This window comes from Amia ocellicauda, chromosome 20 (genome assembly GCF_036373705.1).
Source record: "Amia ocellicauda isolate fAmiCal2 chromosome 20, fAmiCal2.hap1, whole genome shotgun sequence".
In the NCBI taxonomy this organism is placed as follows: Eukaryota; Metazoa; Chordata; class Actinopteri; order Amiiformes; family Amiidae; genus Amia; species Amia ocellicauda.
In genome coordinates, this window is record NC_089869.1 from 16,325,273 (window position 1) to 16,344,543 (window position 19,271).

The window sequence follows — 19,271 nt, forward strand, 5'->3', positions numbered from 1 at the left end:
CATTTCAGCTGCAATCTGCTGCACAATGATAAGGACAAATACAGGTCAGTCAAAATGCACTCTGAGTACAGTGCCATTTACCCAGAAATTTACTTCTGCTTTAGAATGAGAAACAAATTATTGATGGTACTTACTGGTAGAAATCTGCCTCTTTCGCTGCCTCTTCACATCTCTTTAGTGTCTTGGTGTGCTGGTTTTGCAGAGACTGCAGGTCTGCCATGGCCTTCATACACTGCATCTTGAGCCGTTCATAGTCATGACTTGGTTTGGAATTTGGCCTGTCAGGGAACAGTAACAGAGCAGAGGCAGTTCAAGACAACTTCTCAGTCTACCGGGACAGTAAAGCATTATTATTTAACTCTTGAGCATATTAAACTGACTGGCACACAAAGAGTGGGGCAGTCATCCAGCCACAAACAAAAGTCAATCCAAGAGGGTATACTGTGAATTGCCATGTCCTCTAGACTCTAGTATCTTCAAGTCAGACGCATCTCTCTCCTCCATAACCGTACAGATTTTTTTTTATTTGCATTTTTAAAAACAAAATTAATTTCAGAGAAGGCTATACATTTCAATAATATTTTCAGCACACAAAGAATTTCTTCGTCAAATAATTAATATATTTATGAAGCCTACTTGTACAACAAAGAAATTATGTAAAAACACTGACCCTAAAGAAAAATACATATTCCATACACATTTAAATTATTATATTATATACACATATGTCGTTTTTACAAAAACATTAGCTGGACTCAGTTATCAAGTTTTATTTGGTTTGAAAAATGTAATGATGTTCAAACAAAAATGGGATGGATGCAAAGACGTAGAAAGAAACCACCACCACACAGAACATGGGAGGATGTGATCAGAAGCTTTTTGCAATAACCTGTAAAGGAGACAGAGAGAAACAAAGCGGAAAAACCTTGGGGAGGCCTCCATCCAGCTGTGGATCAACAACGGCCACAGAAAAAATATCAAGAACACGGGCTCTTTATGGTTACCTACCGACAGTCATCAAAGGTGGTTCCCGGAGATGAAAGCGCAAGTCGTTTACGTAGCTCATCTCTTTCCCGGGTCACCTGTCTGAGCTGGAACAAGATGGTATCCAACTTCTCACTCATCTGCCTGTTGTCAATTAGTACTGGGGGAGGTGATGAGGCTTTGCCAGTCGTACCTGGAAGGACCAATATGGCACCATTAGTTCAAAATCCATGCCTAATGGTGCAGTCACAGAAAACAGTTTATTCTGATAATACAAAATCTCAAAAACTTTCAACTTTTATTTTAGAAATCGCTCTTTTGTGAAAACCTGCTTTTAAAAATGCGAGTATGCACGAATCAAGGTTACTTTGCCTTGAGGAAACCAAAAGAAATCTAGCTCAATATGAAAATCCCTCAGGAGAATTCAAACTTGAGTCGATGGAGAGAACAGTAGATGCTGCAGGTGATGCAAAGAAAACTGCTGGAGATCACTGTTAACAACAAAGCAAGATTTGACTAGTATACCCCCTTGTTTTTGTGATGTCTGGCAGAAGTGATATACAAATATTTAACAGAAATGTGGCCTGTGAACTCAGAAATATGAATTGCACATTAAATCTGATGTAACTGATCAACTGCAAAGCATTTCTTCCCCAGCAAGATTCAAAATAAAGCTTTCAGTTTCAGAACTCCTCATCTAGTAAAGGAATTAAAAAAGTTATTTGAGAATACATTACATGCAAGGATGCTACTACATCTTGTTGAGGTTTATATTGTACAGCACGTGTGTATTTTATGTATTCATAAAAAGAAGGTAATTTTTTTATATTACTTGCACAGTCAATTTAATTCGAGGCAAAAATGTTGCATGTGAAATCATATTTACTATACATTTGTTTTATGTGAATGTAACTAAAACTGCTTAAATAGCAGTATTACTGTTGTGCAGTGCATCGAATAGGCAATTCCTTTTTCTGGGTGACTGAACATTTATTGTAACACAAGTAGTAACATAATGCAGCTTCCCATTTTGAACCTCAAGGACCAAGGAATCATGTACCAGGTTCATGCACTGCACAATTAACAACTTGCTTGCATTTTTCTCTCTTCACACCTTCAAGCTATTCACCTGCATCTGCAGACACACTTGATTTGTCAGCATGCATGAACCACATCTCTGGCAAATCCTGAGCTCTGAGCTCTTCAACGGTTTATATAACAATGGAGTTTCATCCCACCCTCGTCGAACTCCAGAAAGCAATCAGTATGCAGGTCGCCTCATTTGGCAAACCTCCAGGTAAGCAGTGTGCGTTTCCAAAACTACAATACAGGCCTCAGTGTTCCCATTAACTTGTGACATATTCACTTTAAAACAGACAGATACCAATACAAGTAACCACTACTGGTAAATATATTGTTAAACATGAGGAAACACATTAATACACAAATAACTATATTGAATTAGGTGACATTTTGCTCTAAGCAACAGCCAAGCTAAAGGAAACCCTAAATACATAGACTTATTCAACAATTCTTCACTGTTTCTCTGTACACTGAACATCTGTTGTGTACTGTGGATAAATGAAATCTTATTTCACTGATTTAATATGCAAAACAAGTCTAATTGTTTTTAGCAAATGCACAATTTTAAATGAAATTATCTTCGTTACTTAATGTAGAATTAAGTACTTAAATAGTATGGGAAAACTTTGTACCTTGGTTAGTGGAGTACCTACACGGTTTCATAAAAAAAAAAAAAAAAAATAGACCAATAGGTTTCCTTCGTTAAGGTGCTTTGACCATTTACTATATTTTTAATGGATGCATATGTGCTTTAATACCCTACAATAATATGTTGCAATTATAGAGAATTTCATAGAAACCCAGGAAATTGTCATCTCAGCTGTACTAATCTGATGCTCTTGTCTAACAGGCACCCCAGGCGTGGTTATCGTGTTTAAATTGGAAATTTCTTACGAGTATTAAATGTAATTCCATCGTTAAATATTTGCCCACTCTCAGTTAATAAGAATTATCAGTTGAACTGTCTACAGATACACAAGTTAAAAATAGCTGCAGCCATGAGCGCTTTAGTCCCTAAATCTGCAGGACCCAAGGACTCCAGGCATATTTTAACTATTAAAGCATACAGTAGCAGGAGCAAACTGCACTCTTATGGTAATACACAAATTAATAACGCCATTAAGAAAAAGGATACATTTTAAATGTGTTCAAGTGCAGACAATATTTTAATAATGAAAAGGGGTGTGCATTATTAATGTCTTTTTTTACAAAGCAAATTTACAGAAACTAAAGGTGGGATAATCAAATCAATTATATTAATATTCAACGATTTTTGGTATTGGAGTCCTTGTATTAGCTTGCATCTTGTTTTAATCGACTTCTTAATAAGAACTAAGTGTTAACATGTTGCTATGGTAATGTAGTGAAAATGGCAGACCGGGCAGAGAGAAGGAGCAAGAAGTGTTAGGGTGCCAGCAAACAGTTCAGGACAGCACTCAAGCTGGAATTTGCGTAGAATTGTTTCGATCTTTAGCACAGTACTTCGAAATAATGCATTTTTTTTTGGGACGAATTCCAACATTTACTCAATCCATTGGACTATTTTAGATATATAATGGGTGGTCAATTGCAATGCATGCATGCATGTATATGTTCATGAAGACATCTTGTGGACAAAGTCACAAGATGTCACGTGCGAGAAAGTGTAGCAAGTGCATTGTGTCCAATCAGGCATCGGAATATAGAGCTCTTCTGGTGCAAAAACAAAATGGTATCAATCATTGAGGCCCGTGAAGCTTCATGAATTTAAAAAAAATTAAAAATGATTTGGCGATTAAAAATAAATTCTGTGGGTTTTGGTTAGACTAAAACAAAATCTACAGCTACGGTAAAGCAATATGCAAGTGGTGTACCGACCAATCACAAGGTGGGTCTTGTTCACGCGATTGATCAGTTACACTCAGATGTATGCGTTTATCATTACACTAATTATATCATTATTTCATGTGTTGTTAATGATGTATGTTTAGGTCAAGGCTTAGATCAAACGTAAAATTAATTAAATGGTACTGAAATTCTGGTCATAAATTCTAATGTAGATCTAACAGAACATTAAGAAAAAAATTGATTTGCTTAAACTCTTCGTATGCATTTTATTTAATAATCTGAACAATATTTATAACTGTAAAATGCACATATTTTCCATGAAAACAAATGCATTTGATAGTTTTAAGCTATGGTAAATGCTGAATGGTACTTTCTACCTAGATGTCTGGTTTGCTTAATGTATAAAAATATAGTCCTATTAAAGTACTACCACTACTATCTAATATTCACGGTCCTCTTTTCAGGCTTTGTAATTTCCTCTGTAATTTGTAATATATTTTAAACTGGCTTTTGGAAATATAGTTTAATGAAATGGAGAGTTATATTGTAATACTTTTGGTAGTTTTAGTAGGATGGGATTTTACATTGTATTGACAGATACATGAAAGAGCAAAAGGTCCCTCAGTGTATTTTTATTTTAGAAAGGAGAATTGCAAACTGCCAGCTATGAACAGCGAGTTTTGTTCTATTTTTCAAAGAATTAAATAGAGAAATATTAAATTGGGGGAATTCTATATAATTTAAAAGTACGTCATATTTTTGTGATGCGTTAATACTTTCTATTCGGATAGAGAACATGAACAGAGTAAGACAACCTAATGAATACTGTGGAGTCAATATTACAGAATATCATATAGTAATGGTGCCATTATTAAACGACAAAAAATTAATTGATTATTAGAGGAAAAAAAGCTATTTTGAATTGATGATTAAAAAAAACATCCAGCACACCACTAATGTACTCACCTATGCTGCTGAGGGAGCTGCTACTTTCGGAGTCTGATGGCATTGTGGACAACACACTATAGGTGGACCCTGCAAACAGAAAAAAAAATCATATTAGTCCAAAATATTCTTATCCAGAAATATGATCTTAAAAAGGCATTTCTAGATATTTAAATCACAGATATATTTGCTTTCATTCAACATAGCACAGCCTAAGTATGCTAAAGGATTAATTACATTATGAAAAGAAAAACAAATCCCAGTTCAGTATGCAATAATAATGTAATTCTAAGATGTAGTGAACAGACAATTGATGGATAAGGAAACACTTACACAACTGTTAAACAGAATGTCAATGGCTTAAGAGCATACACACATCAAAAATATTTGATTTCTTCATTTTTTAAATACCACTGTAACAATGTCATTGTGAATAATATTTATACACAGGTGTATGGATTATCCTAGTAAATGCATGGAAAGTATGAAGTAATATGTAAATGTGTTTCGCTAATATGGAATGCATAAAGAAGCCTCACCCATTTTTTTCCTAACATAATTATACTATTCAGTCCATTACGGATCACAAACAAAACCAATTTACTTTCTTTTTTTACTTGAAAGGACTTTCTTCAACACTAAATTATACCCTGTGGGGCTGACAAGGAAGAGACTAATTAACAGAGACATTAAAGTCTAGAAACACACTTTGGGCCCACGCAGAACATGCACACGGTCTAAAACAATTAAGGAAAAGCTTCTTTTATCTTGTGAGAGAACCAAATCTTGAGTCTTCATGAAACAGAGATGCTCCAGAACTTCTAGTTTTGTAAAATGATGGAAGAAATGTTCTAGAATACATCAATTGAATGAGATCATTTTAGCAGTGGTGAAAATATAACATTTTTGGTTTCAAATAATTTTTTGTCTCACTGTTTGATACACAGATGCAGCAACCAGTCCAGGAAGACAAATATTATATTTTATACACACACAACACAATGTGTACAATTTATGCATTTGTAAATATTAAATAACCATCTATTCTACAAATCACAACACAAACTGACAACTGATCTACATCTATAACCAAGAACAGAGAATCTAGTAACTGCCTCCATAATAAATCCTTTAGTACATGTCGTCAACCTTGATTTAATTAAATGTGGAATGTCTTTTGGCCCGTTTAGTTAAAAATATGTATTTATGTTTATTGTTATACATGTGAGGCTGGATATTCTGCATATTCGCATATAGTTACTTCAATGTATGAAGTCTTACGAGCGTATTAGCATAAATTAGAATGTATAGAATATTAAATCAACCATTGACAATTTTAAATTTAAAAAAATTAAAGGGAAATGTGAGATCAATAATGTCATGCAATTGTAAAAAACTAAATTAACAACAACAGTACTTAGCAACAGTTGGTTAGTAGCTGTTGTTCAGTGTAAAAACTGAATTCTATATTCAAGGTTAATGTATTTTAGGATCTGCAATAAAAAAAATAAACAAATACAAATCGGGTTCATTCAGGCTTAGTGAGCAACAAGGCCTCAATATACTGCAATTTCATATTGCCAAATAGATGTTGCTTTCAAACGCCAGAAAAAAAGCCACAATGTGATGCACATTGGAAGTTGTAAAATGTATTATATTTTGAATTTCTATGTTTAATGTAAATTGAAATTGTAATGATTGATGCCTTTACCTAGCTGTATTTTTGCACTTATGTTGTATGTCACCCTGGATAAGGGCGTCTGCCAAGAAATACAAATAATAATATTGACACATTTTCCTTTTAAATATACCTCTCTCTCAGAGAGAGAGAGAGAGAGAGAGAGAGAGAGAGAGAGACAGAGACAGAGACAGAGAGATAACAATGATCTGAGATTTCTTCCAGGAATAAAATACAAAGATACATTTTTAAAAAACAAAACTGCAAAGGTTCAGGTTAAAAAAACATCAGTGAACAATTTTGCTGCCACAGAACTTGAAGAGGTTGTGACAGAATTACACAATGAAAACAAAAGAATTACACAATTAATTAAATAGGCCAGAATGAGGAGAGGGGCTGTGCCTCTGGTATGCCATTCTCCTTTTTGCAGAATTAATGTCTAGCAGTATGTTTGGGTTGTTAGATAACATTATTTTCTAACCAAGAGGATACTGAATAAAGCTGTGAGGAAAAAGAACAAAACTTGCCATCGGAAACTCGGCCTGTGGAAAATGTTTCAGGTTTAATTATTTAAACCACAGCATAGTACAAAACAGTTTAACTTTCTCTATGTGTAGGATTTAAACACATGTTGAAAGCCATTGCTCTACAAGTGGAATCTAAAAAGAAAAAAAAAGAAAACTTGGTTTGAATACAAATAATTAATAAATAAATAAAATCCAGACATTGCTATGGTGGTACTTCAGATAGCTCAGAATGCCTATATTATCATGCATATATAGCACCTGTATATATATATATATATATATTTTTTTTTTTTTTTTACTGCAGGAAAATCAAAACATGGTGCTCTTGAATACAAATGACAGACTAATCTGTTTACCACAAGGATCACAGAAATCAAAGGTCACCTCAAGGCCACCAGCTCATTCTAAGAATAGACCAAGACTCAGTAAAGAGCTCTTGCAAGCATGGCTGTTAGAAATTAAATTACATTTACCTATACTTGCAAGTAGGTCTTGGCTTCAAACACAGAGGTAGATTTGAAATGTGTCAGATTGGCTCATTGTAACCATATTCGACGGTAAACCATATATTATATGCCCAAAGCATCCCATAGACAGTAGTGTTAAACAAAAAGCATCACAAACACAATCAAATTAAACGTCTTCATATTCACAGTCTGAATGCATATTACCAACCATAAGAATAAGAATAATGATAATAAATGTCTTAAGGGTTAAAACATTTAAAAGGAAAGCTATACCCTAAGCATGTTTCATCTCATTTAAAATTCTAGAGCCTATTTCCCTGTGATCTTTAAATCTGGGGAAACCTTCACAGTGTAATTTTATCTTGCTTACTGGAGTTAAAGGAGAGGAGAGAACTCGGAGCTCTTTCAAATGTCATTCACATTCCAAAATCACACATATCCCAAAACCCTGCTGTTTCTCTGTATTAATTAGTGTCTGCATTGCTGTGGGTAGCACAGCTGATTCAACTTTTTGTCAGTAACCTCTGTCCCTGATGTAGGGCCTAGTGTTCGGGCTAAAGGGAGAGCCTGACAAATGATTCTGTTTACCCACATCTCGGTACACTAAATCAAACTGACTTTGGCAGTGTTCCCACTTGCTGTAGGGGACTGTGCTGTTTGATTAAAACTGGAATTGGCCCAGCTTACAAAGTCTTCTCTCCATCAGACAACTGAAAGAAAGACCAATGTGCCTCAGGAACGGAGGAATCACATGGATCAGGCTCTCTTTGTTCTGTCTGCCTGCAGTTTCCCATGAGTCTCTTTGGCTAGACACTGTCACAATGTGCAAGGTTCACAGGAATCAGCCACTCACTGCTTCTTGTAAGTCATGTGACCTAGTACTGTATACAGTCCTGTAGTAATTACAGGAGTCTGATCATTGTCTAAATAGCTAAGGGATCCAAGCTCTTGGTTTATCCCCAGTATGAAGTACAACAGTTCCTGTTTGCAACAACCTAGATGGATAAGTAAAGAGGGAAGTGAATCGACAGGTAGCTTTATTCAACAAGTTTTTATAGTGATAGGAAGCTTGTACCCTAAACTGAACAAACATGTCATTATGTAATAGCCTGTATATCTAGAATATATCATTCATTTTCTAAATTACAAACAGGAAGAGAAGTGATTATACAGATTACACTGGATTGTACTAAAAGAGTCTCACATTTAAACCACTCATATGTAAAAATGTGGTCACTGATTATTTAAAAAACAACACTAACAGAAAAGCTGGTAATTCAAATTAAAAACATAATTTCAGTATTTTCAAGTATTTCATGATTGCAATGGATGGCAATTCATAATGTAGCCGCTCCACAGATTTTATTCACATCTGAACTTCACACTTTCTATACATGCTTACCACCAGGCACCCTAACCAGGCAGGTTTGAGTATGGTTAACTTTATTTGTTCAGTGTTACATAAATCCCTTCAGCACATCCTGCACACAAACCAGTTCAGAAACCACATCAAAATACAGCACGAATACTTCGTGCACAGATTAAAACCTCACAGTCTGAAACCAACACAGTCAACAGATGACTGTTAGAAAAGCCTTTTCTGTAATTTACAAAAATAGATCAGAATAAAAGAAGAGATTGTCTGCAGTGATATTTCAGCCTTGTGTTCAAACCCTGGGTGAACACACCGGTTCCACCTGTGCACTCAATACCATCTAAACTGAATCCCTCCAGAGAAATTATCAATGCATCCTGTGATGAAGCACAGAAGGCTATGGGTTTGCAAAAGAATCAGTCAATATGTGTTCCTAAAATTATGACTAATAAATCAGTAAATAAATGAGCTGCAGAACATAGAGATCATTGTGCTACATCTCTACCTCAAGACAATATGTGCCTCCAGACATTTTACTTCAGTTAGTGATGCCTGAATAAATGCAATTCTAGGAGCTAAAACCCCAAAAGAAAAAAGCAAGGTAATTTGAAAGTGTTATGTATAGCAAAGTGGCTTATGAGCAGAGCAAAACTTAACATAACTGTGCCTAAAGCATACTAAAAAAAATACTGTTTCTATACTAAATTATATATAATTCAATAATCAAAAGACTAACAGTATACAAACATTGAGATGTTTTTCTAAAACAATGTTGTACTCAGGGCTTTGCAGTGCAGAGCCAGGGCGCGGAGCAGCAGGTTTTTGCCTGGAGCTGGAGCAAGAAAATTTTGCCTGCTCTGTGCTACAAAAATGTTCTTGCTAAAAGCATCCAATGAGATGGGAATGTTGGGAAGAAAATGTTCAGGTTTTGTAGAATTTGATCCATCTGCATTTTTATATTTTATCTTAAAGATTGTGCACTTTTTTTGAAACAACAATTCTTCAGGAATTCACGTTTTATTAAAAACAAAACAAAAATAAGTTTATTACAAAATATTACTTGTTTTTTTATGTCTGACCATTTCACGTTTGATTTTAGTTTGACTGAATGGCGCTTTGATTCTCTTTTTACATTCTGCAAAGATGGATTTAGTGCAGGGGGGGAAATCATAATGAAGTTTCCAATAAAAACATTTTTCACAAGTCAGTGATATCCATCTCTTTCAAATAATTATACAGTTCATTATTTAATTTGAGATGGAGCATGGAGCTGACCAGAGTGCAGCAGTTAAAATATTCTACTGCACCAGAGCAGAGGGGAAAATGAATATCCTCTGGGGGTTTGGACACCAAAGAACTTAAAATTGTCATGCGATAGAAATCAAGTGTCATATGATACAATGTCCATCTAACCATCCAGTCTCATAATTTTTACTACAAATCCCCAGATGTAAATCACAATGCTGATTCCTGATATTATAAGGTCACCAGGATATCCTACACAGAATGGTACTGTACTCCACATGGGAAAATTCACACTTGAGCAGAAGTCCCCAGGCAAAGTTTTAATTAACAGGCAGGAACATTCAGTACAGTATTAAAAAGATTAACTTGAAATAATGATGGGGAATGACATAGACCTTTGTCACTGCAGGCCTGCAAACATTGCTGGGTGTGGTTTGTCCATGTGTCAACACAAACTTCAAGAGAATATCAGTGACAAGGAACTCCTGCATAGAACAGTAGTACTACAGTACAGTCAGAAAGTAAGAAACCTACTTTTATCAAAAATATAGAAGTTTGCGTTCAGAAGTTACAAAAGTGGAAAACAATCTGCAGAATTCTCAGTAATTGAATGAGCATGTTCTCTCTCCCAGTCTCTCTAAAACTTCCATTTTAAAATGTCAGAATGCCAGTGGATGGCACTCCAGATCAAATCACAACTGAAATTAGTCTAATAAGTCTTAACCAGTTCCACTGAGAGAAAGCAAAACAATAAGAAAACGATTGTGTGCCAACAGTCAATCAGCTTCCAGATCTAGCGGGCATTATCAATAATGTGAGCTGGAAAGGTGAAATGCCCGACTGTAAATTCAATAGCCGAATACTACAGGGACTGTTCAGTAACGAATTACTTTCTCTGGCAATGTCCAGATTTGCTATAAGAAAGGATAATGATATAATAGTAATAAATATGAATAAGGCTAGGCCTATATTTTAGCCAAATAAATGTAGTCTTGACGGCCTCTATCACATAAACAACATTGATAAAAGGCCTTCTTGTTTCAGCATTTGTAGTCTATCTGCCAGTGAAGCTTTAGTTCAGAATCTGCAAACATGAGCCTTAACTGTGATAGTTTAAGCAAGATCTGGTCTGCTTTTTCAGTAGTGTCTGACTGACCATTCTAGAATCTGTTAAATGCTGAGAATAAGTTAGTTAATTATGATTATAATAATCAAAGGTAACTTAATGGCAGAGGTGCAAGAAGACCTTTTATCCATTATTGCATTACAAATGCTTGACTAAATACACTGAGAAGTGGTTAAACTCAATTTCATCCCTTGAAGCTCCTTCCACAACTCCCAACAGGTACTAATTAATGATCTGCAACAGAGACTTGGCGAGACAATTTATTAATACATCTTGGATGAGATTCCTGGTGTGTGATTATTTAATTAATGTCTACACGTGGGTAGATCGGCCTCAACTTTCTGGCAGTTGTCTAGAACAGTGGTTCTCAACCCTCGTCCTGAAGGATCGCCTAGCCTGCTGGTTTTTGTTTCAACCGAGCTCTCAATTGCTTAATTGAACCCATAATTTAAGTAATAATTTCCTAAAGCAGAGACTTTTAATTATTTTAAACAGTAGGGGTTTTAAGTTAGGTATACAATTGTACACTCACCTAAAGGATTATTAGGAACACCATACTAATACTGTGTTTGACCCCCTTTCGCCTTCAGAACTGCCTTAATTCTACGTGGCATCGATTCAACAAGGTGCTGAAAGCATTCTTTAGAAATGTTGGCCCATATTGATAGGATAGCATCTTGCAGTTGATGGAGATTTGTGGGATGCACATCCAGGGCACGAAGCTCCCGTTCCACCACATCCCAAAGATGCTCTATTGGGTTGAGATCTGGCGACTGTGGGGGCCAGTTTAGTACAGTGAACTCATTGTCATGTTCAAGAAACCAATTTGAAATGATTCGACCTTTGTGACATGGTGCATTATCCTGCTGGAAGTAGCCATCAGAGGATGGGTACATGGTGGTCATAAAGGGATGGACATGGTCAGAAACAATGCTCAGGTAGGCCGTGGCATTTAAACGATGCCCAATTGGCACTAAGGGGCCTAAAGTGTGCCAAGAAAACATCCCCCACACCATTACACCACCACCACCAGCCTGCACAGTGGTAACAAGGCATGATGGATCCATGTTCTCATTCTGTTTACGCCAAATTCTGACTCTACCATCTGAATGTCTCAACAGAAATCGAGACTCATCAGACCAGGCAACATTTTTCCAGTCTTCAACTGTCCAATTTTGGTGAGCTTGTGCAAATTGTAGCCCCTTTTTCCCATTTGTAGTGGAGATGAGTGGTACCCGGTGGGGTCTTCTGCTGTTGTAGCCCATCCGCCTCAAGGTTGTACGTGTTGTGGCTTCACAAATGCTTTGCTGCATACCTCGGTTGTAACGAGTGGTTATTTCAGTCAAAGTTGCTCTTCTATCAGCTTGAATCAGTCGGCCCATTCTCCTCTGACCTCTAGCATCAACAAGGCATTTTCGCCCACAGGACTGCCGCATACTGGATGTTTTTCCCTTTTCACACCATTCTTTGTAAACCCTAGAAATGGTTGTGCGTGAAAATCCCAGTAACTGAGCAGATTGTGAAATACTCAGACCGGCCCGTCTGGCACCAACAACCATGCCACGCTCAAAATTGCTTAAATCACCTTTCTTTCCCATTCAGACATTCAGTTTGGAGTTCAGGAGATTGTCTTGACCAGGACCACACCCCTAAATGCATTGAAGCAACTGCCATGTGATTGGTTGGTTAGATAATTGCATTAATGAGAAATTGAACAGGTGTTCCTAATAATCCTTTAGGTGAGTGTATAAGAACTTATTAAGAAACCAAACTTTGTATCAGTTACACAATTAGTTCAATTAAGGGTTCAATCAAATTGAGATCTTGGTTGGAACGAAAACCAGGAGGGTAGGGGGTCCTCCAAAACAAGGGTTGAGATCTGGTCTAGAGCTATCACTATACAACTGAACAAGGAATTAATAAAGAAAGTAAGTTCACAAGAGATCCTAAGTCTTTTCTTCTTCCTACTCAGTAATCCTCTCCTATTATATCATGATGAAAAACATTTGAGTGTGTATCCAAGAATAGCAAGCAGGTCAAAGACTGTTTTGCTTCCTTGTTTACATGTAACCACAGTGTAAAGACTCAACCAATATAGCCAGCACAAAATGTAATTGTGTCACACCTACGTGCTACATAGGCACTGAAACAGCCCTTCATGTTAAGACTAATTTGCAAAGGAAGCTATATTTAATTATGCTCATTGTTTGCATATAAAGTCTGCATATGATTAGGTATTTTCGGTTTTGAGTTCCTGCCCCTACCCCCCTATATTCCTGGTATTTAAATGGCTTTGAGCTAGCTTGAAGAATAAATCAAAAGTTATATAAATTCTAAACATACACTGTGGTTTTATTTTAAGTGAAAACCGCACCATCGCCAGGAATAGAATCATATCAGAGCTGTATAAAAACATTCAAAATGCATTTCTGACCGAATTTTCACTACATCAAATAGAATATAAAGTTAAAAAAAAACAAAAAAAAACTTGTTTTAAAGCTCTACTGTGTAATTATTTTAATGAAAAAAGCCCTTGAATGCTTCCTTGCCTTGTTAAAAATAAAATAGCATTTCCATTATTTCTCATGTCTGCTCAATATTTTAAAATGTGTCCTTCCAGATGTTGCACAGTATTGTGTCATTAAGGATAGATCTGTAATGCAACTGACAGTACATACACTACCATGCTGCAGTCTGCGATGACTTATGTAGAAAAGCCAAGAAGGTTCTGCACAGAAAGGTTCTATCTGCCATTGCCTAAGGTTACAGTTACATAAAAATGCAAGATGTCTTAGGTTATTAAAATCAACACAACCGCTGGGCCTTTGAACCTTCAGAAGTAATGCACAAAAAGTAAATTCATTTTAATTTATCTGAAAAATATATTACGGGAAAGACTGAAATAAATAAGCTCATGCAAATGACCAATGTCTTGAAGACATTAAATACAATATCAGAAATGAATATTCAGTAGAGGGTTAGTGATAAAAACAAAATCTCAATCTTTGCAGTAGATATATTGCTAAGTATAAAGCTAAAAGATGTTTAAAAGTAGTCAGACATTCAGTGGGGACATTGTATTATTCCAAAATCAATTATATTCCATAATTACACAATACATTCCAGTACACAATTACATCATATCTTCTTTACATATTAACTAACAACGATAAGGGACATAATGCAATGATATTCACATCACTGTAAGTTTTAGATTTGCTTGAGTTTGTAAGAATTACTCGTTCTTGTGAACCTTGGCTAACTTTAGGGTCCTAAAATCTTCAACCTTTAAAGAGGGTATGTTGAAAGACGGTGGCAGAAAGGAGAAGAGTGAGAGACATATCCAGGTCATCACCAAAAAGCAACCATCAACAAATAATTAATAGAAGCTTCTCCATTAAAAGACATTAAAACAATAAAATATTAAACAAAGATTAAATTCAATGTTAGTTCTTTTTATAATTTAAATAATATACCCTATCCAAATTGAACATCAATGTTTAGGAACGTGCTTTTCCATTTACCATCTCCTAATGTACAGAGTAATTTATTTAAAGGTCATTACGCACAAAAACATTCTCTTTTTATATTTTGAATAACTGTACATATGGTGACTAAGATTAACCAACATTTACTAGGATTTACAGCAGGAGATTAATGTTGTAATAGTACATGTCTTATATCCAACTACATGCTTTGGATTTCAGAAATTAAAAATGGCTGACATCACAGACAGATTTAAATATTCAATGGTTTGGCTCTCAATCGACAATAAACGCCTACTGAAAAATATTCAATTTCATTACACTATTTTACAGCTGGAACATTTAACAATGTCAGGGAAAACTGAAATGTTGTTGAAATTAATTCATAATAGTATTTAAGCATATTCAATTTTAGAAATAAAATATAGTAACAAAAGCTTAATTTAATACAATACAATTGTAATTAACTCCCATTGTGTAATAATAACTGCCGTTTAATATTGGTATATCTGCAATATAAATTATAAATCATGCAACTGATAAAGTAATCTTCGATTTGTCATAAGAAATCGTTTTGATTAAAATTATCCACTTTATATGAGCCTCAATCAGGGACCAGCAGCCCCTTGAATGCAAATATATGTCAAGAGCTAATGATGATAAAAGATACATCTTTATCTTTTGCAGCTCCATCTTGTGCTCTACTTTGAATTATTCCTCTTTACAAGTGTCCCTAGGGCCAGGTGATTGCCTTGGTAGCCTCAATATAAACTATAAGGTATTAATAGAGACGTTCATCAATCAGTAACTGACATGTCTTCAGAAGTCAGACAACATGTATTTCCAGAGATCAAGGCTACGTCACCTAAAAGACGTAAATCATATTCAGTGTTGCATAAGACAGGCTAGGAAAAGGAGCAATAATTTTCAGAGAGCTCCTCGTTACACCCTGTCAGTCCGTAACTCATTATTCTCAGCGCTGGGTTTATCTGGTTCACATCCATTGGGACACTAGTTGACAGCCTCTACAGTCCATAAACAGAGCGAGCTGCTGACAGCGCACTTTGGACACCCAAGCCTAAAACAAAGGCCTGTTGTTTCTGGCCAGGCCCTCCTTTTCACTGCACAGTGGAGAAACCAGTTGGCCCAGTACTGAAGAGCCTACTGTAACAGCAGCTCGACTCATTGTGACCTTAGTAGCAATTAACACACTGGTGTAGAATTACACTGTTTGAATGGGTTGATAACTACTCGTGGGTTACAGCTCAGGCATGGTACCAGGTGCTGGATCCTCATTAATACTGCAGAGCTATGTTCTCAACGTGTGTGCCTCTTAATATTATTCATTTAAACACCTTTCACATCGAGAGCTGCACTTCAAAGAGAATGCTGTACTCTCTGTTCTCCGGCAAATATTTCAAGCTTAAAAGCTCAGATTATCCGTTTGCCTCATCCTTACAGGTAGCGCTGCACTAAAAATACCGCAGTAAGTACCTCACTGATGTTAAAGCATGCCTTCCCAGCAGCAGTCACTGGGCAGCAGGCAGTATTGGTTGCCACTCCCCTTTCGAGGAAGCCAGAAACTGTCTGGGGAGGAAGGAGCGCGTGTAAACGCAAGGCATGACGTATGTGGTGAGCAGAGCTTAAATATTATTTCATCGGCATTGCTGGGGTGTTACGGTTTGTTCACTATGAAATGTCAGTTGGGGTGCTGCCTGCTGTAAGCTAATACACCATGTCATGAATATGCTTGAATGTTGTCCTGTTTCTCCGGAGTAAAGCGAGTTCCCTGCCTGAAGACTTTACACGCTTTTTTACATTTTAAAATCATTACAATAATAGGTGAAAATGATATGCCTTTCATGTGCCAAGCCTACAAATTGTACATTATACATCTTTACTGTGCTCATACCACTACCATCTCGCCAGAATTGTAAATTGTGCATATGGAAACAGGCAGCCATGGCACGGGAGAGCACTGAACCCTAGCAGGGAAGCATGTTAAAATACTGCAGACCCGGCCATCAGCACAATTCATTCTGCCACATCCCTCTCCCTGTGAAAGCTCGGCATCTCCTCCACTCAGTTGCTGCCTGAGGGGAGGAAGCACGTTTATGTTCTTGACAGTTCAGTTAAAAGGAATAATTAAGTCAGACGAGTCATTTCACCAAAGATAAGGAGAAAGCACAAGGAAGGACTTTCCAAATTAATAAACAATCTTAATGTGGACCACAAAGCAAGTATAAACAAAACATTAATAAAACGTGCAAAAATACCACTCCGTTAAATTACCTTACAACAATAACATTCACACTGTGTGGGATACTTAAAAATGGTTGTGGTACATGATCAAGGTAAGATGCCATTACAGAGCATTCAAGCAATGCTAATTAAAAGACCATCTTAGAGAATTACACAATGGAGATTTCATGTACTCCCTGAAGCACCATGCCTGGTTACATATTGCACACATTTTATTTATTACGGAAAATATTAAATCTGCCGTAACTAAAAATAATCCAAAACAGGCAACTTACATTCAGTGTAATGATTAAAATATCCTCTCTCTGAATCACCCTAGTGTGATACATGTATATGAAAGGTATTAGGTGACATAAAAGACCGAATGATGTGCTTTAAAACCTCTGCGGTTTCAGAATCATGTTTCGAGCCTGCAGTCTTAAAGCCGTTTTCCTGTGAAAGTAATTGCAATCACAAGTTGAACAGCAATAACAATGAATACAGATAGTGGAAAAAAAAAATGCAGCATTTAAAGAGGTTTCCCTGCAGAAACCGATTTACAGAGCTGAGGGTTATGCTCAAAGCAGAGTCATGCTGTAAGCTGTAGGCTACATTTCATAGTAGTGCCGCATTTTCTCCTTTGCAGTTCAAGTCCACAAGTCAAGATAAATAGGTCTTGTTCCTTCCTCACAGGAATCCACTAAAATGTGTAAAAGTAGAGCATTAAGTGTTACCATTACTATAACAGATGTAATCTTGGTAAAATGAAGTCGGATAACAAGCAATGACAAAGCCTTATAATTTGACAGAATAATAATTTGGCTCATTAACCAATAATCATGTTACCAGTTAGCAAAGCACGCCAAAAACACAATCTGTAAAATATGATCCAAATGAAAATGTAATAGAGTTTCTGCCTTAATTCTTCTGCATTGTTAGGTATGATGTCCAAGGGGTCTCAAACTTCCAGGAGGATTACAGTTTCTGGTTTTCATTCCTCCTGGAGCTCTCTCAATCAGGCTACTTAATTAAACCAGCTATTTTATCAATTAGACATGTAACATATTGTTTAAAGATCTTCTGAATAGCTGGGGGGTTTAGATTCTTTTGATTCAAAGTACAATACCTGTAACATGTTGCTGCCTGTAGAGACACATTACATTAATCCAGTTGATCAGTTAATCACACCAACTAGGAAACTGGCTGCAAGGTTAGAAGAAAAGCCAGAAGACAGTGCAGCCCTTCAGGTACAGAGATTTACACCCCAGTGTGCTCTTGGTTCAAGAAAACTCAGAGCAGGACAAAGGGGATGCCGTCATACAAGTCGTATTATCACACATTATTGACAACCAATTTACATACCTGCCACTAAGCCAGACTACATACATTTATAACGGCATACTGTGAAGCCAGTGCAACTCCAGCCTACAAATCAACAGCAATGATGATCTTTTGGAGGGGATATTAGCTTTATTTATAGGACATATCCCTTTGGTAACCTCCGAAATGAAATCCATGCATTGGAAGCTCCTCTGAATCCATCCAGTATAACAGATAAGGTAAGGCTCCTTCTCCATAGCAGATAAGTCACCAAAGGATTTCAAGTAAGTTTCATTAATTACAGTACACCTAAGCCTCTAGCCTCTGCGATGTGTCTAATTAGGATCTGACATGAGTCCTGAGTATCAGAGTAAAGCTGAAGTGGCCATGGCTGCTTTTCCAGTACTGCATCTCCAGTACCCTGTTGCCGTTTCCTCATTTCAAGAGTCACAAAATGTAATATGTGGCTCTTAAATGTTTCATGCCAAGACACTTCCTTCTCAGAATCTTTAAAAATGAATAAATATGCAGTATTGCAGTTATACTTTGATTTCCATAAGTGGTCCCCCAACTGCAATATTTTCTATGCCTTACTACAAAGGATAACTATACTATGAATGTCCCCTCATCAGTTCAACAACAATATCTAATTGCATGCCCTGCCTGCTGGCAGATTAATCAAAATATTTGTATACAGTATGATGCAGAATGAGTGAACTCTTGGACTTTGGAAGGAGAGGCAGACGCACAGTATTTAATAGACGTAGCCAAGGAAAAACTATGGAGGATGGGGGTAAACAAGTAAAACAATAACAATGCTATCATTCCCACAACAAAATCATGTGATTTGAGATTATAAAGACCATTTCACCACCATTCCATTTAAAATTATAAAAGGATCTTACAAATGGATCAAATACATTTAATATCAACACAAGGAAGATTCTCAAGCCTTCCAAGTCTGGAGA

At 36.4% G+C, this 19,271-nt stretch overlaps 1 protein-coding gene across 8 annotated transcripts in view; it reads right to left on the reverse strand.

The window, feature by feature from the left end:
- The window catches only part of dlg5a (discs, large homolog 5a (Drosophila)), a 51,796-nt gene that overhangs the window by 28,762 nt on the left and 3,763 nt on the right, over positions 1-19,271 (reverse strand). For all 8 annotated transcript variants that reach the window (XM_066693939.1, XM_066693935.1, XM_066693938.1 and 5 more), the window contains exons 2-4: positions 4,861-4,929; positions 1,009-1,177; positions 135-278 (exon numbers count right to left, since the gene is read on the reverse strand). In XM_066693939.1, coding sequence (XP_066550036.1) covers positions 135-278; positions 1,009-1,177; positions 4,861-4,929 — 382 coding nt within the window. The remainder of the gene's footprint in view (positions 1-134; positions 279-1,008; positions 1,178-4,860; positions 4,930-19,271) is intronic.